Source organism: Periplaneta americana, chromosome 11, assembly GCF_040183065.1.
Source record: "Periplaneta americana isolate PAMFEO1 chromosome 11, P.americana_PAMFEO1_priV1, whole genome shotgun sequence".
Taxonomy (NCBI): domain Eukaryota; kingdom Metazoa; phylum Arthropoda; class Insecta; order Blattodea; family Blattidae; genus Periplaneta; species Periplaneta americana.
In genome coordinates this window covers 134,910,311-134,933,721 of record NC_091127.1, presented here as the reverse complement: position 1 = coordinate 134,933,721, position 23,411 = coordinate 134,910,311, and the positions used below count along the sequence as shown (strand labels likewise).

At 36.7% G+C, this 23,411-nt stretch overlaps 1 protein-coding gene across 3 annotated transcripts in view; it reads right to left on the bottom strand.

The window, feature by feature from the left end:
* The window catches only part of LOC138709367 (uncharacterized), a 409,404-nt gene that overhangs the window by 21,703 nt on the left and 364,290 nt on the right, over positions 1-23,411 (bottom strand). For 2 of the 3 annotated variants that reach the window (XM_069840101.1, XM_069840102.1), the window contains 6 exons: positions 20,090-20,297; positions 18,691-18,807; positions 16,856-17,087; positions 15,065-15,334; positions 13,669-13,888; positions 11,286-11,441 (listed from right to left, as the gene is read on the bottom strand). In XM_069840101.1, coding sequence (XP_069696202.1) covers positions 11,286-11,441; positions 13,669-13,888; positions 15,065-15,334; positions 16,856-17,087; positions 18,691-18,807; positions 20,090-20,297 — 1,203 coding nt within the window. Of the gene's footprint in view, positions 1-421; positions 503-11,285; positions 11,442-13,668; positions 13,889-15,064; positions 15,335-16,855; positions 17,088-18,690; positions 18,808-20,089; positions 20,298-23,411 lie in introns of all 3 variants that reach the window. The other variant, XM_069840100.1, reaches the window with a different exon arrangement.

The window sequence follows — 23,411 nt, the reverse complement described above, 5'->3', positions numbered from 1 at the left end:
AACTGTTCTTATGTGACCCTCACTATACACATCAGCCAGAACCTCAATCGGAGGTAAAACTGAACTGTGTTTTTTTTTCCCCCTGTCAAAAGTGAGGTGCGCGACTTATTTGAGGGCGAAGGGTATTCGAGAAAACATGTTATTTCAACTGACATGTTTCCAATTTAATGGTGGGTTTGGCCACAGAATTTCGCCTTCATTTTTTCCAGAATTAAACATATATTACAAACATGCATAATAACCACCAGGAGGGTGATTACACTTCCGATCTCTGTCGTCCACTTCCAGGTGCAGCATGCGTCTCTTTGGTGCTCTATGCAATGAAAGATGTGTCAGCAGTTCGTTGATATCTGTAGAAAGGGGTTGAATGTGCAACTCTGTATGAAGTTTTGTTTAACTGTCTGTGTGCTGCTTTACACACCTTCATGTGGTGGTGGGATGAGGTCCTGGATGACTCAGGTAGCCGGGGTCCAGGGCCCAGAGAGCTCCTTCCCCTAAAACTCTACACGCATTGACATTCTAACAGAGTACTGTCTGCTGAGTGAGTCCAGGCTTTGCCCGAGAACTCCTTCTCAGAAATAAAGTACCTGACACTACTACCCCATTAGATGGTACACTCATAATACTAACTAGACTTCAATTATTTACCATCATTATGTGGTTACTTGCTAAGGTCTTGGCTGACTGGCTAAATGTAGTCCATTTCTGAGTTGCACACCACGTGGGTGGACTACATTGTGCAGATATTTAAACCTTTGTCAGCGAGTTTAATTACTAGTGACTACCAGAGGCCATTATAGGACGTCAGAGCCAGTGTATATAGGAATATACAGCATTCTTTCAATCTAGTAATTGCAGTCATAGTCACCATGTTTGCTTCACTTTAAGCATATTCAGTAGAACTTGGTTATAACGACCTCGTTTTCTGCAACATCTTGCCTATAACGTCAAATATTCTGTGGTCTCAAATAATTCCCCATAAGACAAATGCTTTTCTACCTTGCTTAATACGACAAACGTATATGTGTCTACCTCGTATATAACGTTATTTTCAACCTCAGTTTGGAATAAGATTTTCTAAGAACCAAAGTATTTTAAGAAATACTTACTTACTCACTTACAAATGGCTTTTAAGGAACCCGCAGGTTCATTGCCGCCCTCACATAAGCCCGCCATCGGTCCCGATCCTGTTCAAGATTAATCCAGTCTCTATCATCATATCCCATCATAAGTGCGCGCATTTTAACGCAATATGGCCACTAAAAGAAAAGTTTTAACGTTGGAAGAAAAAGTTACAGCGATTCATTAAGTTGAGAATGGAATTAAAAAAGCTGACGTGTATCGTGAGTTTGGCCTAGTTAATTCCACAGTCCAAACGATTTGGAAGAGCAAGGATCAAATTGTTGCATTTGAACAAAATTGATCAAGCTAGGGGAGGGAGCAATGAAATTGCAACTAAAATAATGAATATAGAACGTAATTTAGAAAATGTGTATCGGGAAAGTATGAGACAACAGAGTAAAATGACTGATTACTTCACTCCAAAGTAGACTAAAGTAGTTTGTTGAATTCTGAACAAACTGTTTTAATACAAAATACTGAATTTATAATTGTACATGTATTTTATTATGTTCATGATAGGCTTAAAAGTGAATACATAAATCTAAAATAAGGCTAATTAAGTTTGTTATTTTCCATTTTCCACCTTACTAGACTCATAATATGAATCTTGGTTACTACGACACTGGTTTATAACAACGTAATTTTTTTTAGGTCCCTTGGATGTCGTTATAACCAAGTTCTACTGTATATATAAAATTTGATTTCAGTAAGTTCTAAAATGCTCCTTATGGGGGTGATGGGTAAAATATCTATTTTCTACATTTTAATTTTACATTACGTCCTTGATTCTTTGTACACATAATCACGGTGTGATAGATCATGATGTGGTGAAGTTTAATTTCTGTGAGTCAATTAGTTTCTGAGTTATTAACAAAAATATTTTGAAAAATTTGCATATTTCAAAATGAGAAGTATCGCTCAATTTTTCAGTTAAATGTTTGAAAATATTTTTTGCAAGACCAATGGCATATTTAGAAAAAACATGACGCATTAGTTTTCCTTTATCTTTTCTTCAAAAGGGGGAAACATTTTTTATAACCACTGCACACCTAAAAACAGAAATTTTTCTTTACCACTATAAATATTTCATTTTTTGTTTCAAAATGTATTCATTTAATCATAAAACCCATGCGCTATTTTGTTAACTACAGCAAATACAACATGCAGTAAAAATTTCATGTTCCTATCATCAAAATTGTAAGAGCCTTTACATTTCTAACCTGCCGAAATGTGTTGAAAAAAATAGTGCGAGAAAATAGCTTGTAAAATTTGCATGAAATTGAAGTTCAAGGGTGCAGCCATTTATATATTGCGTAATTTTTATGCTTTCGAGCGTCGCAGAGAATTGAAACTTGCTCAACATATAAATAAGAGATTGCTGTTTCATTTCTTACAAGAAAATGAAAATGCGATTTTTGACTGAAAATGACCCAAAATTTCACCTGTGACCGTAGATAGATCAGTGAGCCCCAAACTTCCATTTTTTCAATGCACAGTAAAGTTTATTAAGAGTATTTATTGTAAGAAATGATAATTTAAGAGTTTATAGTAGTTTTAAGGTATGTCAATTTAAAAATTTCTACTTCCTATTCAGTTTCTTGTATACAACTAAAATATCAACTTTTGAGAAATATGAGTCTCTGTAACAGTTTCCTGTCTATCCTGAGAAAGGGAATAAGAGATGAAGAGGAAAAGGACAGATTTTTGTATAGTTAATCATTACCAATTTACCTACCCAAGTGGGTGCAAGAAATGTTCACTGTCCCAATGCTTTCCTGTTTCACTGCACGAGAAAGCACCTTTGTTGGATGTTGAGTACAAAAAAAAGATAATGTAAAAGTTTACAGTAATTTAAAACACGGTTTATCAATTTAAATATTCTTACTTTTTACTTCCTGTGTGTGACCAACTTCTGTGACCCAAAGGATTGCGAAAAATACCTTACTCGCGTATTTCTTGCCTTTTGGTAACTTGCTTACCTACCAGACTTATGTTTTGTATACTATCAGCAGTAATGAAAGCAGTAATATTTGTTAAATATCCCTGAGGTTGTAAAATATAATATGGATCAAATCTATATTAAACAATTTGATTTACTAAAGATAACAAAATAATGTAATATTAACTGGAATTTGCATTAATAATATACTGATATAATTTATGTTTATGAACGAGATATCACGTTTTAGTCTCCGACATCTCCATCATACTGCCTGAAAACCTCCCTCACATCGCAAACTACCTGCAGCAGCCAAGTAAAGTTACGAACAGTGTAACACTTGAAACAAAATTTAATATAATATTATACACAAATTATATTACATTTATAAAAGGGTGTTATTGTAACAATGTTCTGTCTCCCCTATAAACAATAAAATGTGTCAAGTATTAATTAAGAAACATCAACAGACATAAGAAATTATCAAATTGCAACACTTCTTGTATTACTGACCAGGACTATACATGTTCAGTACAAGATTAATAATATTTTTATAAGATATATTAATTCTGAAGGTTTTATTTTTGTTGTTAATGTACACTTAGCAGCAAAAAGAAGGGCTGACTCTTGGTCAATAGAAATGCTAAGTTCTATCGCGCGGTTCACTCGTGTAAACGTAACCCACTGCAAGGCATTGCTGTGGTGTCTCTTCATTGGAAGTCGTCCGTCTATAATGTAGTAAACCTTACAAGCAGTGTGTGGCCCAGTGGTAAGAAGTCTGACATCCGTACCAGAGGTTGTGAGTTCGCCTCCCGGTACGGTAAAATTATTATTTTTTTTTTATTTTAACTTTTACTTAATTTATTAGTTTAAATGTGAAATGGCACTTGTTAACAAACTTCGTTATGCTTGCCTTGTAAAAATATTATTGCTCATCACCTGTGGGCTATTAATACGTGAGACCTGGTCTGTATAAACAAAAATACTTGTTTCACATCTTAAAAAACCAGATGCATATCAAACACAAATAAATAATTAAATTAACAAAAATAAACAATTTTTTAATATACTGTATTAACAAAACAAGGCCTGTGGTGGAGACTAGTATCAAATACTGTAGATACTAATACCGGAAAGCTGGCTGTCATATGTGCGACATCGACTAACAGCGCTCCAAGCGGAAAGGTTTGAATAAGTTGACGAGAGGGTTGGCCGTGCGAGAGGAGATCGAAACATTTCTTGTGTTGCCTGCAGCGAGCTAGAAGCACAGTCTACATAGACTGTGACAAAAGTAAGATACAGTACTACCTGTTCTAATATAACCTATGCATTCTACAAAGTCACAAGCTTTTAAGTAAGCCCTGATTGTTGTATTTTTATATTCCTGGCCCTAATATCGTAATTGTTATTTACTAGCAAATATGATTACCAGGGAAAGGATTTATATGTAAATACATATTTACTTATAAAGCTAATATAATTTATATTTTGCATTATCTTTATGTTTCACAATGTGTAGGGTTGAAAAATCCTACTTTTATTTTCCATATTTTTCCATATTTTAGAGTTTAGTACATATTTTCGTTAATTTCCATATATTTTCCATATTTCATATAAAACAGTCCATATTATATTAGGTTTAACAATAAAACAAAACAAAATTCCATTAACTTTTAAAAATACATTTCAACAATAGAGATTTAAACACATGTTCAGTAATCCCTTTAACATCAGAGTTATTTGAAAATTAGCAGTCCTATCAACAATGGGAAAGTAAGTTACAAAACTGTATTAATTTAATTTAAAATTTTTAACAGACTTCAGTTGTGCAGCTCAACAGTTAAATGCCAGTCAGAGTACACATAGGTTCAGTTTTGTAAATCATACTATAAAGACGGTAAATATGCCAAAAGTACGTCATTCAGTCAATTTAAAATCAAAACTAACAAGTTACATTTCAGAATTTAAAGAAGATGGTTTATCAACTGACAATAAAATATTATTTTGTAATTTGTGTCAGTGTGCAGTATCATCTACACAAAAGTTCCTGGTGCAACAACACATTACAACTAGTAAACATCAGGCCAACAAACAACTAAATTCCAAGCAGAGACAATTGTTTTTAACACAACCAACAACATCGAATGTAAGATCTGAGTTTAACATCGACCTGTGCCGTTCTCTCATCTCTGCTGATATTCCTCTCTACAAACTAAAGAATAAGGTCTTCAGGGAATTCCTTGAAAAATATACTCAACATACAATCCCGGATGAGTCAACACTTAGGAAGACGTATGCTCCATCCATCTACGATGAGACAATACAGAAGATAAGAGATGAAATTAAAGATAGTTCAATTTGGGTTTCCATTGATGAGACTCCCGACAAAGAGGTAGACTTGTTGGTAATGTAGTTATCGGTTTGTTAAGTGAACAATATTCTGAACGAATTCTTTTACATTGTGATGTTCTAGAAAAGTGCAATAACAAAACTATAGTTAAACTGTTCAACGAAGCTATGGGTATCCTGTGGCCAAAGGGTATTATGTACGATAATGTGTTATTCTTTATTAGCGATGCTGCCCCTTATATGGTCAAAGCTGGACAAGCATTATCTGTTGTATATCCTAAATTGACTCATTTTACTTGTGTGGCGCATGCATTTCATCGTGTGGCAGAAGTGGTCAGAGACAATTTCCCTAAAGTAGATTTGTTGATTTCATCAGTGAAAAAAGTATTTCTCAAAGCTCCCAGTAGAGTTAACGTGTTGAAAGAAATGTACCCTGAAATTCCATTGCCACCAAAGCCAATTTTAACTAGATGGGGTACATGGCTAGAAGCAGTTGAATATTATGCCGAACATATAGACTCTATTAACAATGTTCTCCTTGCATTGGACTCTGAAGATGCAGTCTCAATTGATACTGCGAAAACAGTTACCTGTGACATAAGTGTGAAGAATGACTTAGCTCACATTCAGCATACATTTTCATGCATCATAAAAACGCTCAAAAGTCTCCAAAATAGGCACCTTTCACTATCTGAAAGTTTTGAAATTATAAATAGTACTGTGGAACAACTGAATCGTGGTAGAGGTAAAGTTGCAGATGCAGTAAGAGCTAAGGTGGACACTGTACTTTCAAAAAACCCTGGATATGAAGAACTACAAAAGGTTGTTGCTGTGATGAGTGGTGAATCAACAGTGAAGATTAACTTGGACTTATCCCCAGCAGACATTGTGAAATTGAATTATGTACCAGTTACTTCTTGTGACGTCGAACGCTCTTTTAGTCAGTATAAATCTATCCTCAGAGACAATAGAAGAAGATTCACTTTTCAGCACTTGAAAGAAATGTTTGTAACCTATTGTTATGGTAACAGACAATAAAAATTGAGTTTTGTTGAAACTACATTGGAAGATAAGGTACGTCCATTATATTTTTTGTTTAGTTTGATTAAAATGTACCAATATTTAACGTACATAGTCATTTTTTTTATAATTTTAAGTCCATATTTAATTCCATATTTTGGTAAAAATCCATATTTAATTCCATATTTTGGTAAAAATAACTACATATATATTTACATATTTCATATATTTTTAGTCCATATAAATCCGTTCCCTGATGATTACAATATAAAATGTTTCGAAATATAATATTGTAAGCCTTATAAAGCACAAAATTTATCTTGTTACAGATAACTTGGAGAATGTTAGAACTCCAAAAAGAGAAAAAAATTCGTCTGAGAAAAAAATACAATTTCTTACTAACAAACTAAGGAATGCGCAGAAAATTATGTCAAGACAAAGGAAACTCATTCAAACCCTAAGAGCTGACGTACAAAAATTGAAAAAATCTCATTCATCTTTAGAATGTGATCAATCGCTGGTAAAAGATTCATTTCTTAAATCTCAGTTGAAGCTAAGAAAAAGAAAACCTATGGGAAGGCGATACACCGAGTATGAAAAAAATTTCGCACTGGCATTGCATTATTATTCACCAAATGCATATCGATACTTGAGGAAGACTTTCTGTCTGCCGACTATTCGCTCCTTACGTAATTGGCTGCAACAATTGGGTGTGGGTCCAGGTTTCAATGGGCAATAATGCAACTGCTTAAGATAAAATCGAGAAGTCTGACACCAGCTCAGAGAGTTGTTTCCATTGTACTTGACGAGATATCTTTGAAACAAAGTTTCTCGTATGATGCAAAATCAGATTTATTCGATGGCTTTGTAGAATTTGGACCGTACGAGAGTCAAAATCAAACAGAAAGTGGAGAATTGAAACCCGCAAATCAGGCTTTAGTATTTATGATTAGGGGCTTGCAAACCAACTACAAGCAGATAATAGGATATTTCCTACCTAATAATTCCACGCCCGGTGATGTTCTAAAAGATCTTCTTTCCGAAGCCATCCGCGAGGTTAGTAAATATGTGGCTAATTTCCTAAAGTAGTTGTTAGTGACCAGCCAGCCAGTAATATTAGAATGAGGAATTTATTGGGATGCGAGGTTGATAAACCATTTATTGAAATAGATGGAGAAATTGTGTACTTCTTGCATGACACACCACATCTCCTAAAGTCAGTACGAAACAACTTTAAGCGGCACGACCTTTCGTACAAAGATGAAGTATACAAGTGGCAACATGTTGTTGAACTGTATAATAAGGATAAAGATATGAATCCACGATTATGCCCAAATTTGAGACAAAAACATATAGAACTTCCACCTTTCTCGCCCATGAGGGTTTGTCTGGCTGCACAGGTGCTAAGTCATTCAGTCAGCAAGGCCATAAAAACTCATGTGTCGTTTCAGTCACAACCTGAAGAAGCTCTTCAAACAACAGAGTTTATAGAGCTAGTGGATCGTGGATTTGACTGTTTTAATTCATCGACCATGAACGATGCTAAATCCTCACGCAGGGCTTTACAAACTACTTCTTGTCATTGAACGACTCTACAAAAACTGGAAAGTCTGTTTTCAAAATTAAAAATTCTGAGCAAAAAAAAGACAAACCCACCTTGCTTTAAGGGTTGGATACAAAATATAATAGCTCTACGTCACTTGTGGAGAGATCTGGAACAAAATTTTAACTTTCGGTTCCTGCTTACAAGACGTATAACACAAGACTGTATTGAAAATATTTTCTCTGTCGTGCGTTCTAAGGGTAGTTATAACATTATCCCTGACAGCTGTAAATTCAAGTCTGCCGTCAGAGGAATTATGAGCTGCCAGCTCTTAATACCTTCAGAGAAAGGCAACTGTGAAATTGAAGTTAGTGATTTTTTAGTTACGAAGAAGGAGATTGAAGAAAGTTCATTTAGAATCTGCAGTGATTATCCAGCAATAGAAAACAGTTTTGTAGAAATCGCTGAACTTGAAGAGGACAATCATGATCAATGTATGGTTCCAGATAATTCATTAACATATGTGACAGGGTGGGCTTGTAGCAGAATACCACATGAGATTTTCAAACTGGAACTAGCTAGTTTCAAATCTGAAAACTTGACAGGCATTTATCAGCATATTGCAAATAAAAAGTATGACAGTGCTAATTTTCTAATTCCCACAAGTTATTAGTTTCTTTATCTAAAATTATTCGATCAACATTTCACACGCACTTTAGAAAAATTCTTTCATCAAGCAGACAAGGTGTAAAAACCAAGTTAATGGCCCTTACTTTTAAACAAATAGATCAAACTAATTCAGTATGTAAAGATTGTAAACATGTTTTCGTTAATAAGTTCCTTAACGTAATGATCAATTGTTTTGTAAAAAATGAATGTGACAGAGTAAGTTGTAGAACAGTGACTGGAAAAAAGAACAGAGAGGCTAAAATAGTAATGCATCAGTAACCTGGAGAATAGAGAGTTAATGGGACAATTAAAAAGTATGTGCAGTAGCTATACTGTAGCTTTAATGATGTTTTTCACCAATGTGATATCTCTTTTAAAACATCTTATAATATTATTATTAGCATCATAATGTTCGTTCAATAGTTATGACAATTAAATTAACGAGAATGTAAATCTGACCGTTCTGTACTGATTTCTTTAGCTCTCATGTAATATCTAGGAGGGGTTGGAAGGAATTGTGGTAGGCCTATATAGTAATAGGCCTACCACAATTCCTTCCAACCCCTCCTAGATATGTACATAATCAAATACAGTAGAGAGCTTCGTACGTTATTTGAAGCAATACATATTGGAAGCATTGTTCAAACCAAGCCGCTAGACAGCGCTAGTGTTCTCGTGTCGCCGCCCGACACCATGTTAATCGCGTTGCTTTCCGGTATTAGCTCTCTACAGTATTTGCTAGTATCTCGTCCATAAACCACCTGCGTCAACAACTGCCCTCATTCTGCTCGGCATGGAGTCTACAAGATTATGGAACAGGTCTAAATTCTTGGCCATCTCCTCCCACGCATCTAGAACTCTGTCCCACAATTCCTCAGGTGTCCAAACGGGTGGTTGTTCTGCCCAATTAGAGCGTAGGATTCTTTTGATTGCAGCCCACAAATTTTGAATCGGATTCATATCTGGTGAATTTGGAGGCCAGTCGACTGGGTCGACATCACGCCTCCTCGTAAACCATCTTTGAATCCGGTTGGCGGTGTGTATCGGATGATTATCCTGCTGGAAGAAAAGTGTTCCTTCTGGATATCGTTTTCGGAAGGGATCATTACATTTGCCAAAATGTATTCGTAGACTTCTGCATAAACCACCCGTGGATGCGTTCCAGAAGTCCTGCCCCATCGTATGACATCCACCCCCAACACGCGACTTATTAATTCGTCTCACGAAGCATTCATCGTATCAGTGGCCATTCATACAATAAACTAGGGCAGTACTATCGTTGCTATTGGAGACAATTACCTCGGAGAAAATGACATTTCTCCAATCGAAGTCCTGTCGGAGAGTAGCATACGCAGAATAACCTATGCGAACCAGGGCAATGAGTTATTTTTCTGTCCCATCTTCAACCGTAATGACGAGACAGAACGTTGTATTAACATATAGCAGTATTGCTTGAAAGAGAGAGGGAGGTTTATTATTTATTAGAGTTTGGACATATTCCAAGAAATATCGCCACATAATTATAGCTTTGCGAGACACATATAATGGCAAATTTGTAATTAAAAAAAGAAGATTTGGGGAGATTCGAACCTTGAGCTACTACTATCAACTTTTCAATAGACCAATGCCGTAACGACTTACGCTACTGTGACTGTTAATATCGATTGGGCATAATACGTGGTTTCCCTGTTCATATTCGCTCCGGTTGATTTTGTATTTATCAATTTTATTATTATTTCACTCTTCAAGGGTCCTGATGTATCTAGAATGAACCCGCCATTCGATTTTATTACATATTTTAGACTCTTAAACAAAATACAGCAAATTTAAATGGCTTAATTATGTGTTATCTAGTGAACTATGGCTTTGACGAGATGAGCATGCGCAATGTTATGTCTCTGGAACTTAGAAATTGTCGGCCGGCCCATTCTTTTTGCCGCTAAGTGTACTTTTATCTCGAACAAACTAATATTATAGTGGAATTCCAGTAAACATTTTTGCTTGTCCTCTAAATTGCACCAAACAAGAGACATGACCACTCTTTGCACAAAATCTTTCAATTGAAAAGACAGGAAAGCTCCAGGGACAATTTAATAAAGCAAACGATATCAGCATCTTCTGAATAAAATCTGTTTTGAAAGATCAAACCATTGTATCTTCCACGTCATCTTACATACAGGGCACTTATGTACACTGTTGGGAATGCGATATTTTCCTATAAATACCAGCTCTGCAAATGTTTGCTTAAATAGACATCAGTTCAAACAACAGGGAATTAAGTGAGTGGTAGAAAATGGCCAGTGGATTAATTTAGATTACTTATATAAATTATTAGCATACTGTAACATTTACATACAGTAACTTCATACACCAGATATGGGAAATATGCTGTTCTTTGCTTCATACACAATACAGTCTATACATTCAATTTGATAAACGTGATATTCCTGCGAATATCCAAACAAATGAGAGGAAACAATACACTTTTTCTTTTGCACAAGATTAAGAAAACTTTTTTTAACACTAAAAGTGGGAACAAAATATCCCTTCAGATTGACAGCACTGCTTTGTTCTATAGACAATGATACTAGTACTCATTTGTGACAAGATAATCATCAGACAACAATTAACAGTAACACGCACCTTTCGTGCCTTGTTGAAGATATTCCTAGCAGTCTGTAGACATTCTGCATAGTCTTGAGGAGGGAATGTGCCATGCCCAGACACTCTCCTCTCATTAACAGTCATCTTTCCGTCAACGTAACGGATGGAACCAAGCCACTTCCTGTCTCGAAATACCTGCAACAATTATATGGTAACATTTCAATCTGAGTGATAAGAAGAGAGCATGCTTTTGTGTGGCAGTGATGGTCGTTGTAGCAGTGGCAGTGGCAGCAGATGCTTTGAACTGCTAAGGTCAGCATCGAAATTCAAAGTGGACAAGAAATTTCCGACGAATTTTGCCTGAACCCTATACCAGGAATAGCTTTCTTTTCACGCTGCGAATTTATGACACAAAACATACTAAGGATTTTATTGCCCTTTAAAATCCACTGCTCTTGGTCAGAGATAATAAACACTGAAATAATGAAACAATTGTCTTTAGAGACAATTAATATTAGGTACCCTCCATAAAACTAGCTTCATTTATACACCGACGGATCCTTGATCTCCACAGAACAAGGTGCCGGTGCAGGTGTTACGTGCAGTCTCTTCTCACTTTATAGATCTCTTGGATATGGAACAAGTTTTGATAGAGAAATCATTGCAATAAGGGAAAGTCTCAGGAATCTTCTATGCCACATCAATAAATTTAAGAATGCAGTTATATTGTCAGACTCCAAAGCAGATATTCTATCAATAGTCTCTAAACACACACCTTCATCTCAAACAGCAGAAATAACTACAATGCTCTCTCAATTAATATCACCCAATAAAAGAATTGTATTCCAATGGATACCATCCCATTGTGGAATCCTGGGAAACGAGAATGTGGATGATTTAGCAAAGAAGGGCAACACTGCTACTTACAGACCTGTTACTAAATCTACGTATTACTCTGTGAAAAGATTTATTAAATCTACATACTTAGACTTCAACAAACAAAATTTGATAACACAATCTCAAGGGAAAAAATGGAACTCTCTGCATTATAATCCACAGTTAATTCCCGATTTACCACGAAAATCGTCTGTAGCTGCATTTAGATTGGGAACAGACCTTGATTGTTTGGCCAAACACCTGCATAGAATTGGAATATATCAGTCCCCTAACTGCCCATTGTGCAACTCAAACCAAGAAATGGATTCGGAACACCTCAAAATCTGTGCTTCAGTGGCTGACCATGATAATATCTTTGAAAAATATTGGAGTGCAAGAGGTCAAATGGCTTTATTGTCAAACATCTGGCATTAGAAAACAACAACAACATAATAAACACCTAATATAGAAAGGGATAAGTAATTAAATAAAATTAATGGATATGAAAGGATAAAAATGGTGAATAATGGTGGCGTAGAGCAGGCAACGGTCATGCAATGTACAAATGATTTATGTAGTGTAAGAATGGAAATGCTGGCCTGAATATAGGAATGTGAAGGGCCAGCAGGACCAAAGAGTTTGAGAGACAATAACCATATCCATATCCATCCATATGCCAAAGTTTCATAAAAGTTTAGTAAATTATTTTTTATGCTCGACCATGCCGAAATGTAGTAATTATACACCTGGTAGTAGCCCTTTGATGAACCTCATTAAAGTACACCTATTCATTATAGTTCAGTTGTTCAGCCAATGAGAAATCACCATTGTAGCATTATAAAAGCGCAAGTATCAATTATTCTCGGATATGCAATCGAAAGACAACTTGCGAAAAGTCACAGAGGCTGGAAATCCAATACTGTCGCAGAAGGTTATGTTCTGTTACTATAATAATTAGCGTTAATTGTAAATAATATTCAAATAAATTCAATTTGTCATCTCGTTTTTCAATTCTAAATCAATTTCTAGGTTATATCAAGACTAATGTTCATGTTATTCTCTAGATTATATCAAGGTCAATGACATTCGCTCTTGGAAAAAATCAATATTTACGCATCTGCGCACATCTCACAATTTAGAAGGTCAGTTCCGCACCGCACTTACATAACCATAACATGAATACTTATGAATAATTTCAAGTTAGAAATATGGTCGAGCATAAAAAGTCGTATGAAACTTGCCTATAATGGTAATTAATATGCTCGTATGAAAATTATGAAACCCGCTTGAGCTCGTTTCATAAACAAACATACTCGCATCTTAATTACTACCATTATAGGCTCGTTGCATAATGTGCTATTTTGAAGTTTCAATTTTCATGGAAACTTAAGAGTGAACTTGACAGTTGAAAAAGTTATATTAACAAGGACACAGAAGGGGAAAGGAAGATACAGATGCCATACAGATTCTTCCGGAAGAACGAAAACTAGGTTACTAATCATTCTTGTAGCTACAGTAAAACAATCACATAACAACTCATACATACTGTGTTTGTGTGATGTCGCCATTCTCCAGTCTCTGGGTTGAGAATGTATTGAGGCAACAACTTCCAGGCTTCAGTCGCCACCATCTTGAGTGCTTCAAGTACGAAGGCCACCTCAGAGTCAGACATGAAGAATGGCAAGCTGATGCGAGCAAAGCCTGGCCTCAGCATCTCGAAGCTCGAATGCTCCTCTCTTCGTCGGAGGTGAGTCCGATCCAAACGTCTAAACAAACAGTTCATGCTATTAATAAGCAGTGTTATATAATAATGTGCACTGCCAGCTGCAGTGAATGATGCCAACATCAGAAACAGAAATATACCTCATAACACTATTCATTTCGGCGAAAAAATATATTCTTGAAACCTTTCGAAAAAGCTCAAAATCGATTTTTTGCAGCTTAGTAGCATACCTAGTGAAAAAGTACAGAAATATGGATATGATTGAAGAAGAGGGTAGGCCTACCTAAAGAAAAGTAATGAAAAATAACGAATTAAATAGCACAACAGACAAAACGATAAAGAAGGACAAATGATGGGGAGGGAGAAAGAAGGGACGAAAAGTAAAAATTAAAAGATTTAAAATTATGTTTTATTTAATGACGCTCGCAACTGCCCAGGTTATATCAGCGTCGTCATTGTGTCGGAATTTTGTCCTGCAGGAGTTCTTTCATCATGATCCTTGCATGTATTGGGCCTAGTGGCCCGTTACGTTCTCTTGCCAACACTTGAATGGTCTGCCCAAGGATCTCCTGCCCACAGGTTGGTAATTTAAAATTTGGCGTGGCATTTTAGAATGAGGCATTCTGATGACATGTGATCTCCAGTTTTGTCTGTATTTCTGTAGGTATTCCGTAATCGGTTCAATCTGCAATTCTTTCATACTGTCAAAATTTCTAATATGATCCATTCTCGTGTATCCCGCTGTACGACGCATAAATCTCATTTCTGCTGCCGTTAATCTTTGTGAATCAATATTACGAATCGTCCAAGCTTCACTACCAAAACAGAGTATAGGTCTGGCCAATGTTTTATAAATTCTGGTGTGCATGTGTTTTTGTACTAAGGTTGGTTTGAATATGCTGGTAAATCTACTAACATGAGCCTTTAAGCACACTTAAATGCCATCGACCTGGACCGGAATCAGTCTCACAACCTCGGGCACAGAAGGCCAGAACTCTACCAACTGCGCCACCCAGGCTGACAAGAATGATGAGAAGAAAAAGATGAATGAAGATATGAGTGATGAAAAGGATAAAGAGAAGAAATAGGGAATGAACAAACCAATAAGGAAGAAGAGCACAAGAAAAGGAGATGAATATCTTATGTAAAAAATAATCAAACGCTTGCACAAGCAGCATGCTGTGTTGTAATGATCCGATAGAGTTGCTACAGGACTCACGTGTCCTCGAGGAGAATGGCCTCATATTCCTGTGCTAGCTCCTCATCAATGCCCAGCAGATCTTGGGCGTAAGGACCAGCACACGCACAGCCTCCACGAGCCTGGATCCCAAACACATCATTGAGTACAGTGCACACAAAGTTGTGGTGCAGAAAGGTCCCACGGGGATGGCGCACCATGAAGGAGAATATCGGCAGCCTCCTCACAGACTGTGAACCACTGCCTAGCAGGATCAGCTCTGGGATTGTGCGAATATGCGCCAGCACCATCCTGGTAACAAACATCAGTGAAAGGAATGACGAATGTGCAGTGCTATGTACAGGTACAATATTTCTCAACAGACTCATATTAAAAACTGTTAGTTTCAAAAGATAAATTTAATGATAAGAATCACTACATTTTTACTATGCATTTAATTTTAGCAATATTTCAGTAAACATGAAGTACAGTAAAACACCATTTTAACATTCCCATTTTTAAGGAATAATTTCTTAAATCCCATCAAATTACCATAAGAATAATGTAATTAATTCCTGCTTTTAAGGAATACTTTTCAAGTGGATTTTGTAATAATGAAGCCCAAAATATCTACTCAACTTTCATTAATCAATAGTACTAGCATATTCAATAGCACATCTCAATCGATAGCAATACAGCGCCACGAGGTAGCATTATTCTTTATGGCCTTGATTTGCATTGCTTTCAGAGAGTGGTTGCTTTGCTTGCTCTCGCGAGTTGTGTGGATCCTGTTTTCAAGTTCTTTTTTGTTATTTTATGCTGTTTATACACCGTCATAATGGCGACTAAATGGTAGAAATCAACTGTCTGACATAAAGTGAAAATAACAACAGCTGTCGAGGCTAATCCTCAGATACCTGTAACACTATTGGATATGGAAAAAAGCATGGTTTGCCAACTAGTACTTCATTATAAGAAATAATGAAGAAGGAAGAAGGAATTTTCAATGCCGAGTTTCAATGTGTTCAGATTCAACCAAACTGAAAAACATTCGTGCATCACCATTTGAAGAGTTAAAAAATGTTGTAAAATTAAATTCATAATAAATAATAATTAAGGCCTAATTAAATTATTGTAATATTTGATATATAAGACATGTTAGTACTAGCACAGTTTAGTATATACAGTCACGAAGTTCAATACGTAGTAAATATGCATCCATAGATAGTTGCTAACCACTAGGATCGCTAATATCGCCTCATTACAGACAATGCGAAATAGTACCAGCACAGTCTATTGTTCCTAGCACCCTCACAACTCAAGCTTCGTGACTGTATATACTAGACTGTGGTACTAGTTACTTTAGTCTTTCCTTCCCATTTTATATAAACTCCCCTTTAAGCAAAACCACTATTTAAAAAAAAAAAAGGAATCTCTGGACATTCGTTAAAAAGGGTTCTTCTGTATATCCAACTAATGAGTACATTCCTATTAGATCTGTATAATGTTTAATTTTCTCTTAAAGGAAGACATATTAATGATTTTAACACCCATTAAAAATCTATTGTCCTTTGCCACGTTTTAACCTGCAAACTTCAAAATTTTTTCCATCTAAAAACCTACCACTATCAATAAATTGGGACTGAACCCACACCTGTATCTAGAGACAAGTTCAATTATCACTAGCCCATCGAAGATGACACATTTTGAATGTAAAAATAATCAAATGATACAGTGAAGGTTTGTTTAAGGAATAAATACGTGTGTATCTCAAAGGAACACTAAATAAGCTGTGGAAGTAATGAGTAAACTAGCACAATGCATTATTCAGACCTGGTTATCTTCTCCTCACGAGACATGATAGGTTGCACACCAAGTGTCTCCTTGAGCTGCATGACGAGTCCAGCTCTGACTGATTCCACAACAGCTGCTGTCCCACCCTCCTCACGGAGTTCTGTGTCCTGCAGGTAGCGGTGACCCTCCCTTGTCACAAAGAATACCGTTCCACCTCCACAGACATTTGGTGTTGTGTTCTTGAAGAGCGACTTCTTGGCAATAAGCACACCTGTGTTTAAGACGAAATTTCTATGTATCTTTTGTCATTCAAATCACGCAATTATTGTTTATCAATAAAGAGATATAAAGGATGTCCATAGTTTGCCTACATGATTCTGGGGTTATTTTGAGTAAAAAAGTCCAAATCATCATAGGTCCGAAATGCCATAGTTTCTCAATAAAATCATGATTTCAAACTTATAATATTATTATGTTAACACTACTATGATTTAATTGCAACTTTCCTTAAAAGAAATGCAGTATATCATGAATTGAGTGTCACAGGCTCGAAATGACCACCATAGTTATATTAATTATTTTCGCTTGCAACATACATGAATTCGTTAGAAGAGGTACACGTAATCCATGGTAAACTCTAGGCATCTCACCAAATATCATCACCAATTTCATAGCTACTAAATAACCTAGTAGTTGATATAGCGTCCTTAAATAGCAAACTAAAAAATAAATAAACATTACAACTCAGATCCTTGTTGATTAGGACTTTTTTACCCAAAATAATTCCAGGAACGCATAGTTAAGGTATGGACATCCTATTGTATGATACTCTGTATCATTGTAACTTTTTTTCATTTCTGGAATAATACAAGACAATATCTTGGAATGTAGGCTTTCACGGCCGGCGTTGATAGGATGCGTATTTTCCAGGCTAGAGGGCCGTGGTCTGTCGGTGTTACAACCAAACATTTCGTCCACTACTCCGGTGGACATCTTCAGTGGCGATTGAGATTCATAAACACAAAAACAACTTTAATCATAAAGAGGAAGGACTCAAGGTCAACAAAGCTTGGTATCCGGCCCTCAGAAGCACACACATCAAACCCTTTCTCCGACACTTAGACACTACCACAAACAATCAGAACACCAAAGCCACTAGTGCAGACTGCAGCGACAACGACAAGCAACAACAGCCCCACACCTTAAATAGCGACGTGCTACCAGTCTCAATGCCAGTTCCTGATACACACAGCAGATCTCTCCGCACATGTGTACCATGCCACTGAAGATGTCCACCAGAGTAGTGGACGAAACGTTTGGTTGTAACACCAACAGACCATGGCCCTCTAACCCGGAAAATACGCATCCTAGACGACAATGTTTCGAAGGTCAAATCTACATCACTTAACAGAGGGAGAGAAAGAGGAGGATTACAATGAGAAGAAGAAAGAAGAGAAGTAAAAGGAGAAAGGTAAGGAAAAGGTGAAGAAACAAGGGAAAGAGTGAGGAAGAAATGGAGGAATGAAAAGCAGAATCAGGAGGAGAATTTCTACTATTCTGATTGTTACAACTGACTAGTGAAAGTGACTTGGCCAATGAAGGAATAAGAGGAAAAGGAATTGTAAATATATATTTTTGTAGAAACTACTATAAATAAATGATTAACAAAATAATAAATAAATACAAATAAAATATATTTACCATATATAAATGACAAACTGTCTTTTTAATGAACGGATATATACATCCACCTGTTTGGCTGTGTGCCCAACGCACATTACAACATGAATTTAATTTGCATGCCTTCACCTTGACAATGACTGACCTTGAGGACTGTACAACTTGTTACAGTTCACGACACAATCAACACAAACCTGGCGTTTGAACTCCTCCAATGAACTTGTGCACGGAGAAAAACATAGCGTCTTTGTACACTGCCCTCTCATCCACTCCAGGCAAAAACGGATTCATGTCCAGTTTAACATAGGGTGCTGCAAAACAGGAATTAAATTAATAGCGAAACTTTCTACAGTCTCAAACAAGCATGGATATCGCAAGTGTTATGCAAATAAACTATGAAGATACAGTATCAAAAGAGAATGAGCACTTTTATTCGTAAATCTAGCACTGAAATTGATTTCATTATGATTCAAGTTAGCAACATTTATAAATTATATGTCTTCAAAACAGTTTTGCAACCTGGAAAATAAACGCATAATGAGGTGGGATAGTTTTACTACCACTGGTACCGTCATGATGTTATATTACATGATGCAGGCCTATTTCCTTAAACGTTTGCTGTAGTTTCCCATTGCTACTTTGCTATGCCTGAATTCTAAAGTAATAGTGCAATGAGGCAGTGAAAACGGGAATGCCTCGAGATAACCTGAGCCAATAACATGTTTGTTCATCTTAAAATTCCACTATAGTTTGCTAGAACTTTTATTTCGGTGCTAAGGATGGAAAGCTAATGCTCTATCTTTTCAGCTAACAGTGTGTTATGAAGATATTACATTAGTTCAAAACTTTCCTGCCTTACTTTACAATAACCAAGAAGTTTATAATCAAAATCTCAACAAAATGTCTCAGTTTTGTTTTGTGGCTCCCTTTATGAGTAATGTGGTCTCGTGGTAGCATCTTCACTCCCGAATCCATTCCCCGCTTGGGATGAGTGCCTGGGTGAGGTTTTATCGGAGTTTTTCCCTCACTCCTATGGATGAATATCAGGTAACTTTATCAGGCGTATGAAACCCCACTCATTCTCGCCACTTCCTTTCCTCCCTCATCATTCTGGTTGTCTTTCTTGGTTTTCAGATCGCACCTGCGGTGGCCCTCCAAAGCTGCTGACACTCTCGGCCTGCCTCCATGGATATATCAAGCGTAGTAGCTGGTGACCCAGGAGTGGAACCCACTCCCCTCCCGACGGGAGAGGGGATCTACACCTCAGACCGTTGAGGAGATGGGAGGGGTAGTTTACACTTCAGACTATTTGAGGGGGGAATGTGGGAAGGCCATTGGGGTGGAATGGTATACGGACTTGGAGGGATGGCAGGACTGGTCGTCAGGGTGTTAGCAGTTAGGTCGGTTCAGCGTGGGTGCTGTTAGTGGGCTTGCAACTCATCCCAGGGGCGCACAATAGACCTCAGGTCGCAGTGCACAGGGATGTTCCCCTCCCAGCCTCACAGAGAGAGAGAGAGAGAGAGAGAGAGAGAAAAGTGTAAAGCATACTATTCGTCATTTTCTTCCTTTTCTTACAATATGCCACAGCAGTACCTGCAGCAGCATAGTCCCAGAATGCAAGGGCGCCATACTGGTGCAGCAGCAATGTGGTGGCAATGTCATCAGCTAGGATGCCTGTGATGTTGGATGCTGCTGAGAAGCAGCCGATAAGCTGCCTGCCTGATCCCTGGTGCAGCTGCAGTTGCTGCTCCAAGTCGTCCAGGTCCAGGAATCCATCCCGCCGCTCTGCGACTCGTACAATCTGAAAGCAAGTTACAGAGGCTATTACACACAATGCTAATGAACGAATGACAAAAATAAAATATGCGAGAGAAAGTGAAAGAAGGAGAGAAGAGAAAATGAGAGATGAGGAAGAGAAAAATGAAGGAAAGGAAAGATTAAAGACAGGAGAAAAAAAGGAAGATAAAGAAAGGAAAGAAAAGATAGAAGAAAATAAATCTGAGGAAAACAAAGAGAAGAAACTGAAAAAGCTGGAGAAGAGAGAAAAGATAGAAAGAAAGGAAAGTGATCGTTGCGATCTTCTGTTGGGTCAAGTATGAAAGCGGCTCATTTGTTCTACTTGTGTCCTAGCGAGCTTTTTTCTCACTACCAAAATCTTTTTACTGATGCAATATAAGCTTTTGGTGGTGCACAAAGAGGACCACAAAAAGAACTGAAAAATGTACATTTGGAGAGTCTTGCTGCATGAGCCAGTACATTGATCTCTCACAGAAGTTCTTCTAGGCTTTCTTCTTTGACTTCCAAATCTTATAGTTAAAGTTCTTTCTGGTAGACTTACAAGCCTCCCAGTCACATCGAAAATTTGTTCTTCTGGCTTTGTTGAATAGCCTTCTTAATGACCCTCACTGTTTCTTCAAATTCTTGGTCCTCTTCTATTCCTCTGAAGATATTGGTAGTCAGTGTCCATACAAATGCTTCCAACTTCAATTCATTAGTGTAGTTGAAAGCCAGAAAAATCGCCATACTACTCCTTACTTTGCCTCAAAAGAGGTCCCAATTCGTAGATCTGGGATTTCGGTAGCTTTCATTACAGCTAGCTTCAAATTTCAGCTTAAACAGTACGTGACAATAATCATATAATGACTCAATTAGGGACACATACAATTCATGAATCTTACTTCTTAAAGCCTGAGAGTAAAATGTAATATCAGTAATGTCTTGCCTTCTGTCTGTATAGAAGAAATGGAAATATATAGAAAGAAAAAACGAAAGAAACAAACAAAGAAAAGTTAGGTAGGGAGGTAGGTAAGTAAGTAGATAGGAGATAATTAAATGGATCGATGGCAACACTGATGGACAGATGAGCGCATGGAAATTAATGCACATTAGGAGTATTTAAAAAAAGTAATTATTAATAATTCCATAATCTACTACGAACTATAATTAATGAAGTGAAATAATACAGTAATTTTTGGAAATGATATACTGCATTACTCACTCTTTCATTCACTGTCAGTTTAGCTAGTTTTGATTATGAAAACGAACATTTACTTACTGCTTGAGGTACTGGTCATGAATCACTTTCTAAGCATATAACAATTCTGAACATAGTACTTCCCCTACCTATTTCAAAATTCTTCTACTACTTTTCGCACAGAAGCACTGAATCCTCTCCAGTACTCAGGTACCTTATTTTCCAGCTGATTTACAGTCTCTTTCTATCTTACTTTCTTTTTCATATTTTGACACAACTTACATTCCAATGCGGTGTATAGAAGGGAATATTTTTGGACTGACATCATACAGGTATATATAGTGGGCATCCCTGGTTGTGTGTTCAGCGCAGCATAAAATCTCTGCTGAGATAATGCAGGACGACATATGATTAGCGAAAAAGGCGCAGTTCTGTGAAACAAAGATAAATCTCTTCCACTGCCAATGCTGAAAATCAAACCACGGACTGATGGGAAGCACGTACATCACCCACAGAGCCAAGGCGACTGAACATTTACATACTCATTCCCCATTATTTCCACATGTACAGATAGCAAACTTTTTGTTTATTCTTCGTTTTTATCATTCTCATCAAGTTTCTCACTTCATTAATTATTTTTTGGTTTATGATGTTGCAGTTAATAACAATTAGTAATCTATTGCTGATTTATAGTCAGTGGGAATTACAATGGTTTGGTGTAACCTATAATCTGTATAAAATATTATAAAGTGTGGAATGTTATTTTAATTTTTTAATAATAGTGATTATTATTAGTCACTATTATTAAAGTTGCTACACAGTGATTTGCCACTTTATTTTCCCAGGAAGAAATTTCATATATAGGAAAAAACTAAGATTCTACAGTTAAGTGAAGGTGGTCTTTAACACAGTGTTTTTCCAATAACAACTCATTTTGCAGATTCTTAAAAATCTTCAAGTTTGACTGATTTCTGTCCTTGTTACAACTGCATAGTATGTCACTATTGGTCGCAAATACGAGTATGTTTTGTGAATCCACTGCTTGTTGGTGATATCAGAATGTGTATTTTTTTCTTATACACTTCACAGATAGTTTTAGGATGAAAATGTATATCACAAAATCAGATCTTTCAGTGTCATGCAGACATATCTTGGCCTTGATAGAGTCAACTTCATGACACACATTTGCAGGATCGTATGAAACCTTCAGTTCAACTCGCTAGACATGTGGAATACTGACGACTGTTGATTGACATGTCTGCCTCCATTTCAAAGTATGAATAAAATTCCATGGTCAGCCATTTTCTGAGGTTGCAAATTTCATATACAAAATGAACTATAATTTGCGCATATGCAAGCCACCACTCAATTTACCACTGCAAACTATGTCCAAATTATTCTTTCCGAAAATTGCGCCTGGGCCCTAATTTCCGAGAAAAATTGTGTGGTGGCTTGCATATGCGCGAATTATGTTGATGTTGTTTTCTAATGCCAGGCGTTTGGCAATAAAGTCATTTGACCTCTTGCACTCCAATATTTTTCAAAGATATTATCATGGCCAGCCACTGAAGCACAGATTTTGAGGTGTTCCGAATCCATTTCTTGGTTTGAGTTGCACAATGGGCAGTTAGGGGACTGATATATTCCAATTCTATGCAGGTGTTTGGCCAAACAATCATGGCCTGTTGCCAATCTAAATGCAGCTACAGATGATTTTCGTGGTAAATCTGGAATTAACTGTGGATTATGATGCAGAGAGTTCCATTTTTTCCCTTGAGATTGTGTTATCAAATTTTGTTTGTTGAAGTCTAAGTATGTAGATTTAATAAATCTTTTCACAGAGTAATAAGTAGATTTAGTAGCAGTGCTGTCCTTCTTTGCTAAATCATCCGCATTCTCGTTTCCCAGGATTCCACAATGGGATGGTATCCATTGGAATAC